The sequence below is a fragment of the Festucalex cinctus genome, chromosome 1 (genome assembly GCF_051991245.1).
Source record: "Festucalex cinctus isolate MCC-2025b chromosome 1, RoL_Fcin_1.0, whole genome shotgun sequence".
Taxonomy (NCBI): domain Eukaryota; kingdom Metazoa; phylum Chordata; class Actinopteri; order Syngnathiformes; family Syngnathidae; genus Festucalex; species Festucalex cinctus.
Window position 1 is genome coordinate 24,531,593 of NC_135411.1, and position 21,760 is coordinate 24,553,352.

General features: G+C 39.4%; 1 protein-coding gene across 8 annotated transcripts in view; it reads left to right on the forward strand.

Annotated features, from left to right (window-relative positions):
- pard3ab (par-3 family cell polarity regulator alpha, b) overlaps window positions 1-21,760 on the forward strand; it is a 160,713-nt gene that overhangs the window by 122,978 nt on the left and 15,975 nt on the right. For 6 of the 8 annotated variants that reach the window (XM_077524867.1, XM_077524879.1, XM_077524886.1 and 3 more), the window contains 4 exons: window positions 2,333-2,563; window positions 3,973-4,231; window positions 4,814-4,930; window positions 5,056-5,358. In XM_077524867.1, the coding sequence (XP_077380993.1) occupies window positions 2,333-2,563; window positions 3,973-4,231; window positions 4,814-4,930; window positions 5,056-5,358 (910 nt within the window). Of the gene's footprint in view, window positions 1-2,332; window positions 2,564-3,972; window positions 4,232-4,813; window positions 4,931-5,055; window positions 5,359-19,205; window positions 19,229-21,760 lie in introns of all 8 variants that reach the window. The other 2 variants (XR_013284013.1, XM_077524904.1) reach the window with 1 other exon arrangement.

Sequence of the window (21,760 nt, forward strand, 5' to 3'; positions counted from 1 at the left end):
TGCGTATTTATTCAAAGCAGCTGTGAATTTTTCCCTCCCGCTTGAAACCCAAACTTGCTTTATGAGATTTTAGGTCTCCTCTGGGGTGACTTTAAAATAATCACGCTCGTAAATAATGCACGCTCTGTTTGACGGAGACCAAACAAGACGTGACATGGATGTCTGGCATGGATGACCTTCAGCTGGCTTCTCGTCTGTCATGCGTGTCAAAGTAAAAAGTACCTCAAAGGTGGATCGCCATATGAGACAGAAACACACTAGAAATCAGGGCTGCTAGCCTTGAAGTTTGACAAGTTGTAGAAGTAATAGAAGTAGCGTTAGTAAAAGTACGAATAGTGGTAGTTGTTGTTAAAGTAATAGAAGTAGGAGAAGTAAACATACAAGTAAAAATTATGCTTGTAGAAGTTGAATGGATTAGTCATAATATTAGTAAGCAGTAGTTGTTGACGAGGTAGGAATAGGAAATAGTAGGGATAGACGTAGTATTTGAAGTTATGCTAAAAAAAAAAAAGTACTGTCAGAAGTTGTAGAAAGAGTTGCATGAATGCTGTAGTATCCAGTGTAGTAGTAGAAGTTTGAAAGTTGTAAAAATAATAGTAATTGGAAAAGTCGGTGAAGCACGAGTCGAAGTAGACATGTAGTAGTATGCTCTCAAACCGTTTTTCTTGTCTCTGAGAAATTCTGAACATGTTCAGAATCTAATTGTGACAATAAAAAAAAAGAAAACTGTTTGAGAGGGTGCGGCAAGTTATCTTTGCAACGTTTTGCAACACTGAAGGAAGCTTGTCAATAAAACAGTGTTGCTCAGTGAGATATGGGTTTAAGGGCAAAGGACATGAATGTTGTGCTGAGTTAGTGTAGTCACGAATTAGACATGCTCAGTAGATGGCTATAAACTGAATACAGTACAAATAAGTGTTAAAATGTTTTGCCAACACACCATACAAAAATGTTGTTAGCATCACCCCATACACAGTAAGTCACATGTTTAAAATCAGCGTTTGGTAGGGATTCCACATCAATCAATATGGGATTGTTGAAGTATTATCTTTATGTTGTGGGCTTCATCACTTGCATGACTTCCTAACACACAACAACCAAGTTTGCAACCGCTCAAGTCCTTAAATTAATCTTATCCTTCTCATCTACAAGCAACTTGTCACAAATGAACGAAAGTTCAGTTATACTCTGCCGGTAACAACTAAAATTTGGCAGTAAAATGAAGAACATGAAAATTCTGTGCTGATGACAAGCATCTAAAGGTAGGCCAAAAAATGATTCAAAAAAGTGTTTTTTTAACTCCTTCAAATGAGGCAGACAAGCAATTAAATCCATTAAATGTTGTAATTGCTTAACAGCTCATGACTGTTTCACTCAGCGCACAAGAATGCATTCAAATCACCTGTCAGCCTTTAGAGGAAAAGCTGTCTTGATTTCAGACAAGCGCACAATCGGCTGCTCTGGGTACAAAAAATTAAATAAAAATATATATCAAGAAATCTTTTATGAATAGCTATAGTTAGACACAAATAAGTAAAAAGAAAAAATATTGTAAAAACATTTGGAAAGTTTTTAGAGAAAATTAAAATCTGAATCATCAGTTATGAAAATAAAGGAGTTTTTTGTCAATAAAAAAATCTTTTCAGAATTAAGCAGGTTTTCTTTATAGTGAAAATGTTATTTTATGAGGGAAAAAATGCAATAAGCCATTGGTCTTTTTCTTTCTTTTTTTTTTTTTTTTTTTAAATCTCAACATTACAAGAATGTCCTTTAAAAAATAAAATTGTTGAAAATTATGGAAAACGTATTTTATTTTCAAGAAAACTTGATATTATTTGGCTTATTTAAAAAAAAAATTAAAAAAAATAAAGTTTCAGAAGAAGAGTAGTCTATGAGAAAGATTATTTTAACAAAAAAAGTTACCAAAAAAAATAATCTAGTTAGTGGTCTTAAAAAAAAAAAAAAATTTCATTATATTTTTTTTTTTTAAAGAAAAGTCATGATATGAAAGTTTGAAAGGTAAAATTGATTCTTACTTGATTCTAATTTCTTAAAAAAAAGTCTTATGAGACTAAATACATTACTTATATTTGTAAATACATTTGGAGCACTGCATATTTGCAGTTCAGTATTTGCTTATTCACTTATTAAGGAAGTGTCAATTATTGACAATTTTCACTATTTTTCTCTGGATTTTTTTTTCCTGAAAAATATACAACATATGTTTTCTTAAAGACAAAAACAAAAGGCTATTCTTCACTTAGAAGAAAATGCAACTATTGTAATCCATTTAAAAGAAGCATTCTATTAAATGTGTTTTTGTTCCAATCAGGTTCGTCCACGAGGGACGTGGGTCCGTCATTGGGCTTGAAGAAGTCCAGCTCTCTGGAGAGTCTCCAGACGGCCGTTGCCGAGGTGACGCTCAACAGCGACCTTCCTTTCCATCGCCCTCGCCCTCGCATCATCCGGGGCCGTGGCTGCAACGAGAGCTTCCGCGCCGCCATCGACAAGTCGTACGACCGACCAGCCGCCGCAGAGGAAGAAGACGAGGGCATGGAAACCCGTAAGACATCCGTCTTGAAACTACGCGTCTCTGTGCCGCCAATCACACGTTTTCGCGCTCTCCACAGCGGGCGGCCCGCTGGTCAGCGTTCCCCGGCGAGGATCTCGGTTACCACGTAACTTGCCGGCTCGTGCCTGACATTTTGCATTGTGACGCATGGGTGTGATAGCATCTTGGCTAACAACTGGAAGCTAACTGTTTAGGTTTCGTTTGTGAGTCAGAAAGAATGCCATTAGCTCGTAGCTTCATTAGCATCACCCTGCCAACCATGTAACGCAGTGGTTCACATTTTTTGTGCACTTCTTGGTTACTTTGTAACTTCAAGGTACTTATAAGATGACTTTGTAGGTTATTTCTTACCCCAATTTACAACTTGGTTCATATTACTTGTAAGTTTATTTTAGGTTATTGACCTACCTCGTCACTTCCTGCTATAAGTTACTTTCTGCTACAGGTTATTTTTTAATTCCCGGCTTTAACATACCTCCTGATAGAAGTTTCAAGCTGCTACAAAATACTCTTAAGTTACTTCCCAGCCTCAAGCTACTTCTTGACTCAAGTTATTCCTTGCACTGTTTACACTTTTATGGTATGAAAATGTGTTCCCATAGGTTGTACAATACATGCATGAACTGACCAACAACAAAAGACTAAATTAGCTCATGATAACTGAAGAAATACTTCTTTTTCTGAGATAAGACAACATTTTTACTTTTTGAATTAAATGACTTTTTCCATCATTTATTGAGACTGGATAATAGCAGCAAAACTAGTGCTACTTAACGTTTTCAATGCCAACCATTTTAGAAAGAGAACCTATTGAGTGCCAGCCAATTTAAAACATTCTGACTGATCTCCAAGGCTCAGAGAATATTGTGTTTTATGACTTTGTAAACAAAAACTACCTAATGAAAGATTATTCTCACTTCTTTTATTACAAAAAAAAAAAAAAAAAGTTAAGTTTCCTCTTTAACAGTAATCAACAGTAGAAGATGTGTTGGTTTCACCCACCAATCTTTGACCAAAAAAAAAAAAGGCTCAGACTTTTCTTTGCGTATTCACATTACAAAAAACAAAAACGGCAGTTACCCTCGCTGGGCTCATCGTTTGTGTTCCTGTGGATAAGAATTGATGTCAATGGGCCCTCAAAGAGTTAAATAAGAAAAAGGCAGATAAATAGTTACAATATAATGATGATGATGATGAGTCGCCCATACCGAATAAGATAAGATTAGTACTGTAGCCCTCAACACAAATTGTTCCTGCGTCCTGAATTTCTCAAAAGTACTACCCCACTAGCAAGGATTTGCATTTCAACCCAGAACTACACATTTAACATAGTACCTGCACAATGGTCATTGGAAAGGTCCTGCTTCCAGGGTAAAAACATGAACTTGTGTGTCTTGCAGTGGAGGAAGACACAGAGGAGAGTTCTCGCTCAGGTCGAGATTCCGTGTCCACAGTGGCCGAGTTGACGCCGCTGTCGCCGGGCGGAGAGAGGACGACGGCAACGATGGTCAACGGCAACGCGACAGCCAAAGACGACAAGAAGAAGGACAAAAGTGGCAAGGACAAGAAGAAGGGGGACACACACAAAGATAAAGAAAAAGACAAGGACAAGGGAAAAGCCAAGAAGGGAATGCTGAAAGGTCTTGGAGACATGTTCAGGTAACATAATGTAGATGCTGTCTGTTTTTTTATAAACTCATATCTATTCATTTATCTGCAAATCTATTTTTGTCAGGTGTTCTTTCATAAAAATCTGAAGTACCAGTTTCAAGGACTGTCAATTTTACATCAAGCTATCTTTCTGTCTATCTCTTTCCATTATTTTTGTCTGTCTGCATGTCTGTCTATATGTCTTTCAATTCTATCTATCCATCCATCCAGTTGTTTCTATATCTAGCTATCTGTTGTGTCTGCTTTTGCCTTTAGGGGTAGTCTGCTGAATTCCCAGTTGTCCTCTGTGACTGTCCTTAAATTTTAACTTCAAATATTTGTCCATCCATCCACCAGCCATCCTTCTGTGTTATGTAATCAAGTCAGGTGTTGCCTTCAGAGACGGTCTTTATCTCCTTTATGCCACTCATTTCTCTGTCTACTTGAATGCAATGTCACAAATAAAACTTTCTTGGGACAATATGCTATTTTGATGCTCACAAGGTTTGACTGTGAAGGTTGTTTGGAGGTTTGATGATTGATGTCGCAGTTTCTCTGCTTGAAGAGGTTTTCGTGTTTGGACATTTTCAGGTTTGGGAAGCACCGCAAAGACGACAGGATGGATCGCAAAGGTTCCAGCAAATGGCGGCTGGAGGAGATGCAAGTTTCGGACGAGGAGACACTAAAGATGAGGATGGAGCAGGAAAGGTGACATCAATAAAATATCACAAAAAAATTGCATTTATCCTCTGAATACTCCGCCAACCACAAAAGTGAGAATTTCTGAATTGTGCCCAAAATGTTAATATTGAAAAAAATTTCTGGGGTCTCAGGATCCAGGCCAAGACGCGTGAACTGCGTGAGCGTCAGGCGCGGGAGCGGGACTACGCCGAGATCCTGGACGTGAGCCGCTCGCCGGAGAGGTCCTCGGAGGACGAGCATCCGTACGCCGGCCTCAGCCCACTCAACAACGGCGGGCACGGAAGCCCCCGCAGTGACCGCCGAGGCCCCCATAGCCCTCGCAATGACCACGAGCACTACCCCCGCTTACACCTCCACCACGCTCACCAGCACTTGGACTCCCTCTACACACAAGTCAGCAAGGCACGTCCTGAGAGACCCCCCTCTGCAGACAGGTACGTCTACTCAACACTATTTGGCGTCTGTTATGTATACTGACCGGCAGTTTTGGTCTGTTACAAATGACTGCTGCCCTTTTGGTGTCAGTTACGGTGCATCTAGAAGGTAGTGTGTAATGCGTGTTTGCATGTATGTGTGCATTTCACAGTGCGCAGTGTCAAAAATATATTTAATTCAAGGCTCTATCATAAGAACATTTGGAAAAAGTTAGTATTTTATCTACCAACATTTATTTTCTGTCTTGTTGCATCTACTGACCGTGAGTTCTGATGACCAGCATTTTAAATAAGTTACTTATTTTGTGGCTTATTACGTCTGCTGACCATGGCCGTCCGTTCGCCGTCATTTTTTGTGTTTGAGACGGGACAGCCGGCCTGCGACCTTTCCACCGCTTCACGTTGGTATTTGTGTAAAAGGTCTTAGCGGGCTCGTTCTGGTGAGCCCGAGGCACAAACAAGAACGTTGGCCATCGCACCTGCAGGAGAAAGTAATCACAAGATGGCCGCTAAATGTCAGCACACAATACAGCCTTCTCCACAGAATGAAACCTTTTCAGCGTCTGACCTTTTTTTTACTTTGCTCGTGCTCTCGCTTGCTGACTGGCTGTCATATTTTCACTTCATAGTTCTCTACTCAAGATGTAACAGATCCGGCATTTATTCTTCTGCGTCTTTCACACTGGCACAACATTCAGATAATTAGGTGATCCATGAAATAGTTGTCTTAGTGTTAACAATGAACACAACATGTCATGTGCATAATGGCATCAAATGATGCGGCTTTAATTTGACAAGATGGCTTCAAATAAGGTGGCATGAAATGATGTACAAAAAAAAATATGGCATCAAGTAATGTGCAAAATGGCTTCAAATAGTGTGGAAAAATAGCATCAAATATGTTTCAAATAATGGTATCAAATGTAAAAAATGACTACAATTAACTCTTTGACCGCCAAAAACATTTAATAACAATTAGTAAAATCACGATGTATGCCGCCATAAACGTTAAATTACGTCAACTGAGTTTTTGTTTTTGTTTTTTTTGTTTTGTTTTTTTTAATCAATGGGCAGTGCAATGTCTTAAGTGCAGCGCTGCCTGGCCAATGGATTGTGGAATAAAAAAAAATAATATTTTTTTTGTTTTTTTAATCAATGGGGCAGTGCAACGTCTAAGTGCAGCGCTGCCTGATCAATGGGTTGCGGAATAAAAAAAATACTCACTAACTATGGCCAGCAGATGTCAGCATTGAATCTCTTTTCAATGGGCTGTCGGTGTATGGAATTACAATGAAACGTGTCGAAATCTGATAAATGTGATGAAATAGAACGTTTTCAAGGATGACGTGAATGATCAAAGCCTTTGTCATAATTTTTTTTTTTTTTTTTTTGTAACGTGTGGCAGTAAAAGAGTTAAGGTGACATCAACTAATGTGCATTACTTGAGGCAGCAAATATTGTATTACGCATCTTCATATTCGCAAAACTGCATCACATAATGTAGGGTCAAATGCAATCAATGCTCTCAAATAATATGGCGTCAAAGAATTTCTATGACTTAAAATGTGGCTTCAAATAATCTGCGAAATGTATTCATGTAAAATGGCATCAAGTAAGTGGCAAAAAGTGGCCTCAAATCATGTAGTCTACAAAAAAACTGCATCAAGTGCAGAATGCCGTCAACTAATGTAACACTGAATGGCTTCGAAGCGTCATTTCAAACCGCATGCCATGCGTGAACCTTTCGCATTTAGAAAATCTAGTTTTGACGCGCAACTTGAAAGGGTCTCAAGTGTTCCTCTCATGTTGTTGCCCTGGTGATGACACAACAAAGTCATCCGAATAGCATACTGTCCATTCCCACTGCTACAGTCCTAAGATAAATACGCCTCTCCTGAGATACAGAAACAGAAAGTGGATATCCTGTACTCTCCCCCTTAGAGGACAGGAAGTAAGTATGGTAAGGGGCACGAGGGTTATGTTTGTGAAGTTGGGGGTCCAGCGGCATGGACATGACAAGTACAACATGCACGGTGTTATGTTTCATGGGAATGACTATGGGATTGTTTTCCCCAAGATCAGGATGGTTATGGTAATTGTTTTAAGGCTTTTGAGTTTGACGGTGTTGCGCTGATGTCAGTCTTCATCTTTTCCAGGAATGTGTACAGTGTTCGTTTGTCCAGAGTCAAAGAAAATGTTGGGAAAGTTGCTTTCAAGTTGCATTGTGCCGTTTAAAAAAGTAATGCTAAAGATTTTTCTACATCAAGCATGCTCCATAAATGCTCAGATGAGTACGAAGAGCCCTGACTTTTACTCTGACTGCACGTATCAGCTTTTATCTTCCCTTTATGGTAGTGTGCAGACTCCGCACACTCCACAGTTTCTTTGGGAGGGGAGGGGCGGAATTGTTCTCACTTCATTTCATGCACGTACTCGCACGCGCGCCATGAACGAGCCTGACACAGTTGCTGCAGTTATGCTTTGGGCCAGAGGTGGCAGTCATGAGTAAAACAGTGACAAACTGCACAAAGGTTGTTTACCTGGACACCGTGTGCCGGCTGAGATTGTGGCGATAACAAGGAAATGTTATTCCCACTGGTCACACTGCAGTGTGGCATCCCGCAATTAGGTTATTAAATAACATATAAAATAGTTAGCGGTGTTTTAAACTGAACCAACAAAACAAAATTTTAATGTAATAAATTTGAAATTAAAAATAAGAATAACCTGTAAATAAATTATTCTACAAATCTAATACATGGTTTCATTGGTTTATTGTTGAATTATGAAATAAAACATGTAAAACTTTTAAGCAGTGTAATCAAATACATAAACATTAATAATAGTAATATAATTATTTAATTAGTGTTTGTATATTCGCATTTATTTACTTTCAGACCAAATTGGGCAACTTGTTGCTTGTGCGTCCTGTTATGCTGAAGACACGAGCCGGCCCAGTGCTGCCAGATGCGAATATTTTCTCCCTCTGAAAATAAGTGAAAATACCTTCAAAATACAGGCAGGCTAGGCTATTTTTTTCCTGCCATTATTTGGACTCTCCCTTTGGCCTGTTGCTGTTGTAAAACATTCTTGGGAAACCTGCTGGACTTTTCTTCCTCCCTCGTATTCATCTCGCCAAGCTAAACGTTATGCGAAGCTCAGCACAAATGTTTTCCCGGCAAGAATGTTGGGAGGATGATTGACATCTGGCACTGTGTCGTAATCCCGCAGAGCAAAGCGGAACGCAATCCTCTTTTTATCTTGTTCAAGTGCTGAACTTGTGACAGCTAAGTTATTGTTTTAAAGCTTTATTGGCAACAACAAAAACAACACTCCTTGCTCGTCCTTGAATGATCATGAGAATTAAGCGCCGTTTTTTCTTTTTTTTGTTTTGTTTTTTCATCCTCCACTTTGAACGCTGAGAGAAAAGCTCCCGGGGATTTGCAGTGATTTGATTCTTGGCTCTTTATTGAACGGCCTCCATTACGCTTCATCTCCGCCGAGGGAATAAAATAAAAAGAAGATGCCGCCTGCAAACAAACCAGCAGCCTTGCTTTGTCTTACCTTGCCTGTCTGCCTTTTCGCAGCCCGATAAGACATTTTGTGTGATGTTTGCGCCCTTAACATGATTTCTTGCTGTAAACAAGGACTCTTTAAAGAGAATGTTTACCAACTTTTTTTACATAGCGTTGCTGGCGAGTGGAAACCTCTTATGTCCAAATACGGTCAATCAATAATATTGGTCAGTCCCCCAAGTCATCTGTTATTTATTTTTCTGCATTATTCACCAATTTAAAGTGTTGAAAGCACTGTAGTCTGAGAGCAAATCTCTAAACTCTCTTGGATACTTGAACTATCTGAGAAGTGTCGAAAACTTCCCCTCTTCACCTCACTGTGGGTGCTGTGCAGCATTATGTTACCTCAAGATTGAATGTCTGAATGTTCAGAGAATAACTAGTAATAATACTTGGACACATTCAAGTATGCCTATTTTGTCAAAAAAATGGATTGCTGTAATGCTTTGGTTCAGAGAAAAGTGGTCAGGCACGAAAGTAAGCTGCATACAGAATAAATGAATAAACACTTTGGAGCCAATGAAGTAAAATTGGATATGTCGCCTGAGGCACTTGTGTGATGAATATTTTTGTGTGATGAATATTTCCTTTTCCACACTTGCTGGCAAAGATTTGCTTTCAAACTATACTCGGTCCCTCTCAACTCTCAAAAAGACGATTTAGTTGGTGGGATCATGATGATGACGATGAACTGGCCCTCACACTTACTTCTGTTTTTACGGCAAATTCTTGAAATATTCGACAAACTTTGATGCCATGCTGAGCCCTTTATTGCATAGCATAGACAAAAAGAAAAATAAACTTCACATATTAGCATTGCACATCTCTCTAGGTGACCTGCGTTCGATCAGGGCTCTTTGGGGCAAAAAGGTTCCTTGAAACCAATATGGCTGCCTTAATGCTCAATTTCAGGCACAGGCCCACAAGCTTTTTCATGCTGTCAATTGATTGTTCTGCTTTCAGATGCAATTTTTTTTCTAACTTTTGAGTGTAACTGAGTGTTAAATGAATGCTTTGAACCAAAATCACTGACTTCCTGTTCAGTTGCTTGGTCTTTAAAACTTTTTCATGTGTCCTGTTATGGAAGATATGTACACCCTATTTCTTGTGGATTACTGTAATTGGGATCAGGGGCTATTTTTTTCTTTACCTTGAGGAACTCCAAGATGCTGGGGGCGGCGTAAATCAGTGGTGGACGTCTTCCAACCCAGAGATTGTGAGTTCGATCCCATGCCATAGTGACCACGTCGAAGTATCCTTGAGCAAGATACTGAACCCCGAATTACTCCTGATACTGCGCCGTCAGTAGGTGAATGGGTAGTCAAAGTGTGAAGCGCTTTGAGGGCCTTGTAAGGTGGAAAAGCGCTATATAAATGAAGTACCATTTACTTAACTCAATCACTCCCAGCCATTTTCACTGAAACAACCCCCAGCTGTTTTAATGGATTTTGATTGATTTTGCAAGGCCCACAGAATATTGTGTTCTATTGAAGTAAAAATATGGAACCTACCATAAGAAATATTAGTCTATTCTTTCATCAGGAAAATAAGTCTATTTGTGTCTGTTTCCATTTTGCAGCAATTAATATATAGCTAAGTTTAATTATTGTTCACATAACTGATGAAAACACTGGAGAGCTTGTTGCAACATGGCCATTGCTTTAAGCCACCTCTTCATGCCAGAAGCTGCATCAAAGCCTTCTTTATGCCACTGCATAAAAAGAAATGTAAAAAAAAATGTGTAAATACATTTTTGAGAGTGAAGGACAAAGTATTAAAAACGTGATTAATACTTTTGGGTTTGAGTGGGTTAATGACATCAGAAAGCAGCCTGAAGCTACCCAAGGGTCCATGCAACTCAGACAGCAGCAACACAATGACAATAATACAATACGAATTTTGTAGGTGAAAATCACTCGGCGTTAGTGTTCTAGGGTTAAAGACGAGGGTTGGCATTTTAAATGGAAATCAGTTGTCTCAGCCGGTTGCAAAAAGAAAAAAGCAAGACATTTTTTAAATATTAATGTTAATAACTAATTCTAAAAAAAAACCCATCAGAATCATCTCTCCAAATCTCTAGTGATCACGTTGCAAATAGTCACTGCAATGCTTCTGGGATTTTTGTAATTTTTATTTATTTTTTTAGGAAACCATCCTTGTCGACACTTTGAGTTCACTTTCGTTTCCTGAGCACTCATCAAGTACATCAAGTGAAATACTCAAGAAGAAAAAGTTTGGCGAGTGTGTTTGTGCCAAAGTAATCATGTTGTACTCAACAACCACTCAACACCTGAGAGGAACGCAGATCGTCATTGGCGTTGGCTTCATCATGTGCGAAGTGAGCGGGCGTAACGGGAACAGAACGTCTGGCGGCTCCGCTGGAGGGGTCGCCGTCGCGTCCCGCGCGGGAAAAGCTGATGACACAAACTTGACTGTCGATGGGTGCCGTTGGCGTGTGTGATTCCTTGCCTACTTCTTAGCTTTGGTGGGAAAGTAGCCGCCTCAGCAAAGGCAGGATTTGCACACCTCGGCTTTACTTTTTTCGCTTTGCTTTTAGGTGCTACGGTAGCTCAACTGTGCTTGATCTCCTCGTTGCTCTCGTTTCGTTTGTACTTCACCAGCTGCTGCGGGCTGTGCGCTACCCACAATGCAACACTCCACTGGATTACCCTCATATCGCAAATGCATTGATGTCAAACCACATTTTTTGCCCCCATATGTTGCAACGGTTTCTACCAATGCGACATCAGCTTTATAATAGTTTTGTTGTTGTTGCTATGGCAACCACAAATCAAGTTTAACGATCTTTCGCCGACCACACAAGACACTTCTGGTCTCTTTTTCATTCACAGTAATCATTTTGTTGTGCATCAGAAATATAAATAATCATGAATGTAAGGTCTAAATTTTCATGAAAAGGGAAATAAATTTCATTTTCGGAAATCATGCGTTCCAATCAAATCAAATGTTTTTTGATCATATTTTGTGAATGAGTGGTCTTAAATTTGATAAGAAGACTTTGAGTTTTGTAAAAGACCCTTAGAAAAACAATCAGCTCACGCGTGCTTACATTTAAAGACTAGTCATACAGTCTTTAGTAGATAATAAATCAGAGGTGGCACGGCAATAAATTTTGAGCGTCCGTCATTCGGCAATCGTCAATATTCGGGACACCCTTCCGTCATGGTCAATCCATCAATATTTCAAGCCGAGCCGTCAATCTGTCATTTGTCGATTGCGCAGCAAAATGAGCGTCCGTCAATGTTTCCGTCATTTGAAGTGGGCATCCGTCAGTGTTCCGTCGATTGTTGTTCATCAGTCGTTTACCACTTTACCTATAGACCAAGCAAAGATTTTTACTGTGGTCCTGCTTTCAAAAAGTGCTTTTCTTACATTGCATTGATGCGTTGTAGTTCACGTGCGATTAGTAGTGTTGAAATGTCCTGGCAGCTGTTGTAACACGGCGCCGGCATGAGTTTCACCATACATGAGCAAATCTGGACGTGAGCCAAAAACTCCACAGCTGAGACTTCCATGCCCACGGGAAGAAACTTTAATGGACGTGGGAGTGGACGCCTCAGTGCAGTAGTCTTAAGAGGATGCTGGGTGAGGAGATCTCCTGTCAGAGACAGTAGACAGGCGATGGAGATTGTCTTTTAGCGCTATATGACATCATTATCATTACTTCCAATTAGAACAAAAAAATCACTTGTCATCATTCTCTTGGGATTAAAACAGATGTCGACCATGAGGGTTTAGATGATGTGTTAAATGGGCACTAAAATCAGGAGCCATTTATGATGATGTCACTTAATGAATGTGCCAATCCCAGATTACACTGTTGTTATAATCCCTCTTCATTAATAATCCACTGCACGGTGTCTCTCTTGAACTTCATCTGGTTTAATTTGACGAACACTAATCTTTTGCGGTTAAAAACTAAACCAATGTGGTCCTTAAAGTAATCCCAAGTCTAAAACTAACACACGTTGTGCTTAAAACTCTAAAACTAACGTTAGTGATCTAAAATTAAAAGTTTTTGCTCTAAAATCCAAACTTTTGTGGAAAACAAATCATTTATGGTCTAAAACAAAGCCTTTGTGTCTTAAATCGTATGTGGCCTAAATGTAAATATTTGTGGTTGAAAACCATACACTTGAGTTCTGAAACTCAACTTGTGTGGTTTAAAACCAATGTAGTCAAAAACTACCTTTGTAATTTAAAATGAAATCTTTTGGTCGAAAACTAAGACATTGAGTTTGAGGTGTGCTCAAAAATAAACCTTTGTTTTTTGGAAAAACAAGCTTTCGTTTTTTGAAAAGTCTTTTTGCAAAACACTTCTTTTTTTTTTTTTTATAACCCTATAAATTTAAACAATTTGTGGTCAAACTCTTAAAAAACAAAAATGGTTAAAAACCAGACATTGAACTCAAACTCAACTTTTATGGACTAAAACTAAACTAAAACTGCCTTTATAATCTAAAATTACACTTTTGTGGTTTAACAATTAAAATACGCCTATATAATATAAACTAAACTTTTTTTTTTTTTTTAGTCTAAATCACATCCTTTGTGATCCAAAACTAAATGGAGCATATGCTTTTAATTTTTGCAGTTGAGTCATTGAGTGCATCGTCATAGCGTGAAATCAGACTGTCAATTCTTATTTTATCTTTCCTTCAAAGTCGACGCATTCTGTCAATTTCAGTGACGAGTTGTGCCGCTCTGCCATCTTTTCTTGAATTTTTTTCATTCAGACAAAACACTTTGTGAGTCCTTTTAGGGAGCCATTAATGTCAGCGTGGAATCCACTTAAGGTGATTAATATTCAGCACAGCGCTAATAGCGCAGCAGGAAGGAATTTAGTTTTATTTTTTTTACATTCATGGGAAGCTGGACAAGCCTTGACAATATGTCATGCATCAGAACAGCAGCGCTAGTGGCGGCGGCGGCAGCGGCACATGGTTTTTGTGCCGGCACAGCGGGGAGGACGGGATTGGAGGGATAGGATTGACGGAGATGGGATTGACGGGGTGGGGGTTGGGTCTTTATCGTCTTTATAGTGTAACATCAGAGTGCTCTAAAAGGATCCTGACCCACATTTCATCATTATGTGTGTATTCTATTTTTTTATATATATTTTGTTTTTTTTGTTTTGTTTTTTTATATATAACAGCATGTGAAATTTAAAGTGTTCGTGAATATCCCTATCTACACACAACACCCGTCTGTCCATTCGCATACACGCGAACAGCTGTCTGCCCATTCATGTGTACACAATGTAAACACATTTGTCTATTTGCATCCACACGTAATGCACGAGTCTGTCCACTCACAAAAACAACATCCTCCAAAAGTATTGGAACACTATTGTTTTTGTTGTATACTGTGAAGACATTTGGGTTTCATCTGATGAGATGGATCTGAGACAGGTTCAGAATTCCAGTAGGGCTGGGCGATATGGCCCAAATTGCCACTTGAGTTGGTAGACAAGTCGTGGTGACAGTGGACAAGATAGTCGTCCTTGCTGGAGCTCTCCACTGCAAGATTTCCTTGTTCGCCGAGCTGTTCATTTGATCAATGAAAGGCAGTTTGCAACGGCGGAGTTCAACCCAAGACACGCTTAGAACCGCCCCCTCATTGGAATAACATTTCGACACGGCAGTATGGACCAAACTCCCAAAATTAAAAATAAATAAATGACTAAATGAATAAATAAATAAATAAATAAATGACTAAAAGTGAAAATAAAAACGGATATAAAAAATGTACTTAAAAAATTAAATACAAATTTATTTATTTATGTATGTAGACATTTTTTGTTCTTTTTATTTCCATTTGTATTTATTTTTTGGAGATAATTTTCAAATTATATTTTTTTTATATCCGTTTTTATTTTTACTTTTAGTAATGAATTTATTTACCTATTTATTTGTTTTGAATTTTGGCAGTTTATATATAGCACGAGTTGTTCGTCTCTGTGTGCCCTGCGATTGGCTGGCAACCAGTCCAGGGTGACCCCCGCCTACTGCCCAGAGCCAGCTGAGATAGGCGCCAGCAGCCCCGCGACCCTTGTGAGGAATAAGCGGTCAAGAAAATGGATGGATGGATGGATATATAGCACGATTCGCGCCCAAAGCTTGGACGCAGATACGATGATGTCATCAACATGCGCTACTGCGGTATGACGGTTAGAGTCAAAATCTCTACCTTGGGCAACACATGGCAACACAGCGTGCTCCCATCTGTGTTCCAGTTTATTGTTGAGGGTGATTTGATATATTGTTGCTAAATTGGATGTCCCCTTGACTTTGCTCTGCTAATGTGACTGTTGTGTTTAAAAAGAAAAAAGAAAAAAAAGTGAGGATCACTGCTCTATTGGGTTAAGATATGCTGATTGATCTGATGAAGTCCTTTATTTATCTAATCTCCTGATTAGTTTGGATGCATTTATGTGTAAATTGCCAGACAAAATGGTTTCGTAGAGTGCCAAATTTATTCTAAAAGAGTTACACTATCAATACTGGTGACCTCGTTCCAGAAAAAGCCATGCAAGCCCAAGCTACTACTAAGACATTACTGCTACCATGCTTTACAGATGATTTTGGTCTTCATTCCCATCCACAATGTAAACACGTCCATCAATTTACATTTATTATATGTCTGATGGCATATAAACAACTGTCTTTCCATTCACATACACGCATAATGTTGCGGACGTTAGGTGAGAATCCTTATCTTCAACATCATCACTTTTCATGAGACTCCAAAAAAAGCACACTTGTTCAGCGATTACATTGTATCATCAAGGAAAGCAAGCCATTTACAACAATTCAGATGGGTCACTAATTTGTAAAAATAAATAAATAAATACACCGACAAGTGTGGACTGGCAGTTTTAGTTTATGAGTAAGTCTGGTCTTGTTTTTTGTTTTGTTCACAATTGTTGACAGTAGAGGGTGTGCACCTGCTGCTTTTTATCCTGTCGCACATCAGCACCACCATTACGAGATTAGTTCTAATCCAGCCTGCTTCTTTATCCACTTTTTATGTATGGCCTCGCAACACACAGATGTGAACACGTGCGTTCTGATTCCACAGGAGGGATGGCGTGTTGGAAGATAGGTCGCCACATGTGGTGTCGTTTCATTGTGTGACTTGTATTCTTTCTGGAATCTTCTCTTTTGTGGACCTAGCCTGTGGCTAACAATTAGCTAAGGTCTCCACATGACCCCAAGTCCATACAGCAGTTCTTTAGGAGCTTGTGCATTGGCTGGCCTATCGTTGAGACGTTTGGAAGCGAGCGTTGATTTATTTATTTTTTTAGTTTTGTAGGTTAGCAGTCCTTAGCGCTTTGTGGTGGTGCTATAGAGCGCAAGTGAACTCCCAACAATGCGTCTGGATCGGTCTTATTGTCCTGTCGCGTAATGGCCGCCTGGAGGTGAAAGTGGCGAGCCAGCCAGGTCATGTGATTGGATTGCGGCGGTCGAACCCGCGAGGGGGGAAGTCGGCTTTTATCTTCGATTGTTTGTGGACCGCAAGGTTTCAGAAGAAATCAAGCGTGAAGTCAAGCTTTGCTACATGATGGAATACATCATCCCAGAACACATGAAGGCTCACAACATATAGCTGAAGTCTTGCAAAAAAATATTGTTGTTAGATGTAGCGAATGGTGAGGAATTTACTTTTGCAGGATTTAAGGATGAGTGTCACAGTAGTTAGGTGGAATGGGTGCAAAATTAGCAGAAGTCCTGTAAGATTTAGTGGAAATTTTGTAAGATTTTCCGTATGTCTCAATGGATTCAGCAGAATTTGAGCAGAAGTCATGTGGGCCATTTAGTTATAGGTCTGGCGGAATTTAGCAGAAGTCTTGCAAGATTGAGCTAAAGTGTCAGGAAATTCTGCAAAAGTCTTGTCTAATATAGCAGAGTAGACAAATTATGTAGGACTTGAGCTAAATCTGCAATGGGTAGATTTTAAGAAATCTCATATTCAGAAGTGATTCAGGGGAAGTCTTGTGAGATATTGTACAAGCTTTGAAGAAATCTTGCAGGCATTTTAATTAAGTCTCAGATCCAGAAAAAAATGCGTGAATTAACAATATTGCTGTATTTAGCATAAGTCTTACAAAATTCAGCAGATATTTTGCGCGATTAGGTGGAAGTCTTGTTAGATTTAGACAAAGTCACATAATTTAGCAAGATTTAGAGATTTAGCAGAAGTCTTGCAAGATTTAACTGCAATATTGTGAGCTGTAGCGTAAGGCTTGCGTAAATTGACCTTGAGGCTGGTTAGATTTATTGTAAATTCTGGATTATAAGGCATGCCTGACTATAAGCCATGTGAGCTAAACTAAATTTGGGGAATACTCGCGATAGTTACATGTATAAGCTGCAGGTTTTTTTTTGTTTTTTTGTTTTTTTAATTTTACCACACCGGTATATAAGCGTTCCCGCTACCACAGAGGGGATTGTCGGAACAGAGATGACTGTTTGGGAACGCAAAGCGTCCCATTTATTAACATCTGAGGTGCACAAAATAATACAGTGCAGTCACAGCAGTAGTACAGTATTACAACAGAACAAAACTTAGAGCGCTTGACGAGGCAATAACGTCAAATGGCTAAATGAAATCCGTTTTTAAAAGTGCTTGCCAGTAACACGGCAGTAAAGCTGCATTAATAACACGGCTGTACAAAAAGACATTACTGTAACAAAAATAACCAGCCTACTCTAGCAGAAAAGTCGGTCCTGACTGGTAATTCTCGTGTCTTCGTCGTCCTCCTACGTACTGTTGAAGTCTTCTTCCCCGTGTTGGAACCGAACAGTCTCAGAATGGCCTCGTCAGCCACTCGCTCTCCTTTGTTGTCACTCTCAGAACCAAAAAACTCCTCTTCCTCTTCGTCAGTGACGGAATCAAGCAACATCTTCACCTTTTACTTTCTTCATCTTCTCATTCTCCTTCAACTCAATTTCCTTCTCATTCTCCCTCTAAATCTTCTCATTCTTTCCTTCCCTTCATCTTCTCCTTCCACACCTGCTTCCTTCTTCTCGTTTTCTATCTCCCCTTTCTCCTTATTCATCTTTTCATTCTCCTCTCAAATCCCCCCCGCCCCCCCCCCCCCCTCCCCCCCACCGCCTCTCCATCTTCTTGTTCATGAAAACATTCAAGTGTATACTGCGGGTCTTAATTGTCGAAATTGATCAGCCGTTAATGTCGTGGCGCTGCGGCATCACTCAAGCCTAAAGAGGACTTCCATAGGAAGTGCGACATGTATTGATTGGTCATTATTTACGCTAATGAACCCAGGGGCAGGTCGCGGTCACGCTGGCCGTCGGGAAATGAAAACTGTCACGGATCAATGGGCTGGAACGGTCCGCCGCCCAACTCATCTTCCATATTTCTCATGACGGGATCAATGGTTAAAAGCTACGTACACACACACCGGCAACCACTCGTCATGAACGATTTGGTTTGCAAAGAGTCATCAATGACGTTACTATGACACATGTGATGCATGGATATTGGACACAATGAGTTGTAACCAAATGGAAAAGTTGTGGTTTGTTTTACAGAATGGGTTCTTAAGACTTATTAGACTTACTTCATGTTAAGTAAAGTAATTAAAAAAAACTTGTCTTTGGTTTAAAGCATCAATGTGTGCATCATTTTGTCAATTTCCAGATGTTATTCAAAGTGGAACACTTCCTAGGTTGTTTTGAGCGTGTCATCTTGAGACATTGTTGAGGGCCAACTCATGATAGACAAGTATGATAAAGCTCATGTTGTTAATTGAATCTGGCTGCGGGGGCTAAATTTTCTGAAATAAACAAACAAACAGGCCCCCACCGCACTACACACAGTGACCGAAAAAAAAACAAAAAACAATCCCAGTTAAGTGCTGCTCAGCTGTCTAGTTACTGGATGAAAATTGGAAACAATCTGACAAAATTTCTAGTCTTAGAAGCCTGAAGTGGCAACTTCAAACACAACAGACTTCTTTTTGTCTCTGTGAGACATTTTTCTCAGTCTACTCAATCGATAGACTTGCCTCCCAAATTTCATGTCACTAATTTTCAAGAATAAAAACCTGATTGACTTATGTATCTATCCAAACCAAAACGGCAGACTTTCTCTTTGAATTCCGCCATGGTTCCTCGATACTTTTTTGTGGAATGTTTGTGGAGTTCTTCTAATGAATTGAATGAAACATTGAGCTGTTTTTGTTGTTTTTTTTTTAAATGTTTGTTCATGCTCCGTGGACCAACGCAGTGATCGCACGCTCACAGAAGAAGGTACGGCTAGCTCGTAGCTGCTTAGCGCTTTTGTAAATGCTGGTTTGTTTGCAACTTTTTGGCCAGTGATTTCAGGTGAAAGTCGTTTTTGTGCTGCATGACATTTCACCTCCCAAAAAGATGCAACAAACCTGTTATTTGCATTTGGGGGTCACGATTTGCATGGAAATGACATCAAATTTTGAAGAGGATTTGATGTGGTTTCTTTTTGTGTTCAAATGGTGTGTTAGTGGGTGTAGTGATACAAGATGCTTTGTGCTTGAAAGCATTATGTTGTTTCCATGTACCTGTGTCACAATTTAACCTTAAATTTGACTTAAATTTGACTTTGTTCACCATTCACAAATTCACCTTTTTTTGTTTTGTTGTGTTTTTGCGTGGAACCTAACTCAGATATTTGCTGAAAACTTACCTACTTGAAGGGATTTTTGTGCTCTTTCTTGTGCTCTTTCTCTACCTTCCTGAGATGCCACCAAAGAAATCGAATAGTCGTAGTTGTTACTTGTGTAGGTTGTGAAGGTGCAACATCCATGCACACTTAAATGCAAACACACACATTGCTTAGCTTGTTTCCCGAACGCAACTAGCTCAAGTTTAATGCACAATGGAAAATGCCACTGACTTGCTAATGCTAGCAAGTCAGTGGCGCTACTCACTGCACTTTTATCACTCAAAAAAAAAAAAAAATGCCTATTCATACAAAAGCACTTTGGGAATGTATACAGAGAAATATCTTAACTTTATTAGTATAACTTGATTGAGACTTTTTTTTTTTTATTATACACTCTAATGTGGCTTCAGTTTAACTCAATGACCGCCAAAAACGTTTAATAACGTTTAGTAAAATCATGATGCATGCCGCCATAAACGTTAAATGACATCAACTGTTTTTTTGTTTTTTGTTTTTGTTTTTTGTTTTTATCTAACAATTGGAAGTGCAACGTGTAAATGCAGCACTGCCTGATCAATGGGTTGTGAAACCAAAAACACCACTAACCATGGCCAGCAGATGGCAGCATTGTATCTCTTTTCAATGGACTGCCAGTGTATGGAATTACAATGAAACAATATGATGGAATCTGACGAAAGAGAACGATCAAAGACTTTGTCACATTAAACCTAATTGACAATGCGCCACTAAACAAAAAATATTTGCGTTAAAGTCACTGTTGTGGAGAAAATGTATCTTTTCACAAAAAGCTTGTTTACTCCTTTTCAATTTTCGCTCAATGTCACATCAAATTACCTATTTTCAAATGGTGATTACTAAAGAACGGAATAAGGTAGAAACATCCTTTTTTTTCCTAATGAATGAATGGAATGCGATCTTTCATCTGGTAACCACATTGCGTATATAATAAAAGCACACAACATTCTGTTTGCCTTGAAAGGTGAGTTCAAATGCTCGAAATTGGCTGGCACTGTAGGGGTTGTTTTTTGATAATGTGTGCACACACTATCCTTAGGCCAAATTGTGTACAACATGAACAGCACTCCCAATAAAGGCACACACAAACAAGGACAAGACAATATAAAATAAATTAAATAAAATCAATTTTGGGACATAGATTCTGAATCGTAGTGATTGAGAATTGCAATTCTTATGAGAATCTGTTTGTTTATTTATTTATTTATTTATTTATTTATTTTTGCACACTCCACCTCAACCACTATGCTTCTAGTATCAATTAGGAATATTGATTTGATATACAGTGGTGCCTTGAGATATGAGTTAAATTCAATTTGTCCTGTGACAATGCTCTCTCCTCAAATCATCTTTCCCCATTGAAATGAATGGAAACGAGATTAATCTGTGCCAATCTCCAAAACACCCAAAATATCTTTTCAGCATGTTTTTGTTGTGAAAATTTGCACTCAACATAATATATTGTTCTTTACCAAAACACACAGTTGATAACATTTGCTCTCATGTGGACCCTAACCCTGCCGCCAATGGCGACGCTTTCACTGTAAGTGAATTCTTGCAACGGATTTACGAGCATAGCAACGCGGCGTGATTTGCCGCTATGATGCACGACTACGTCACCTGATGGCGACCGACTGAACGGCGGCCCCGGCGGTAGCGATGCGCCACCATGCAGTAAATCGTCAGTCACATGTGAAGAGCTTTGCAGCCATTAGACGCCATGGCTGTGAAATACGACCGGGTCGCACAACTAACAACAGAAGTGGCACACTTAAATCCAGCCGCGCTCCCCACACGCTCGCCTCAATCTCCTTAATGTCTTATTTATGACCCCCCTGGCTTGCCATCAAGCAGCCAGTGTGTTCTCCAGGGATTGGTTTCACATGATGCCAGAACGTAGTCTGAACCCTGACCCCCCTCCTCCTCTTCCATGCTTCAATCACTTAACCATGACGTAGCATGTTAGCCCCCCCACTCCATCCTTTCCAATCTCTTTGAGGCCCTCGCCAGCCGCCTCCTCAGCGGCATCTGTATAATCTATAAAATATTTGCCTGCAGCATTTCATCCATCCTTGCATGCCGTCCCTCTCGCCATCTTTTCAATG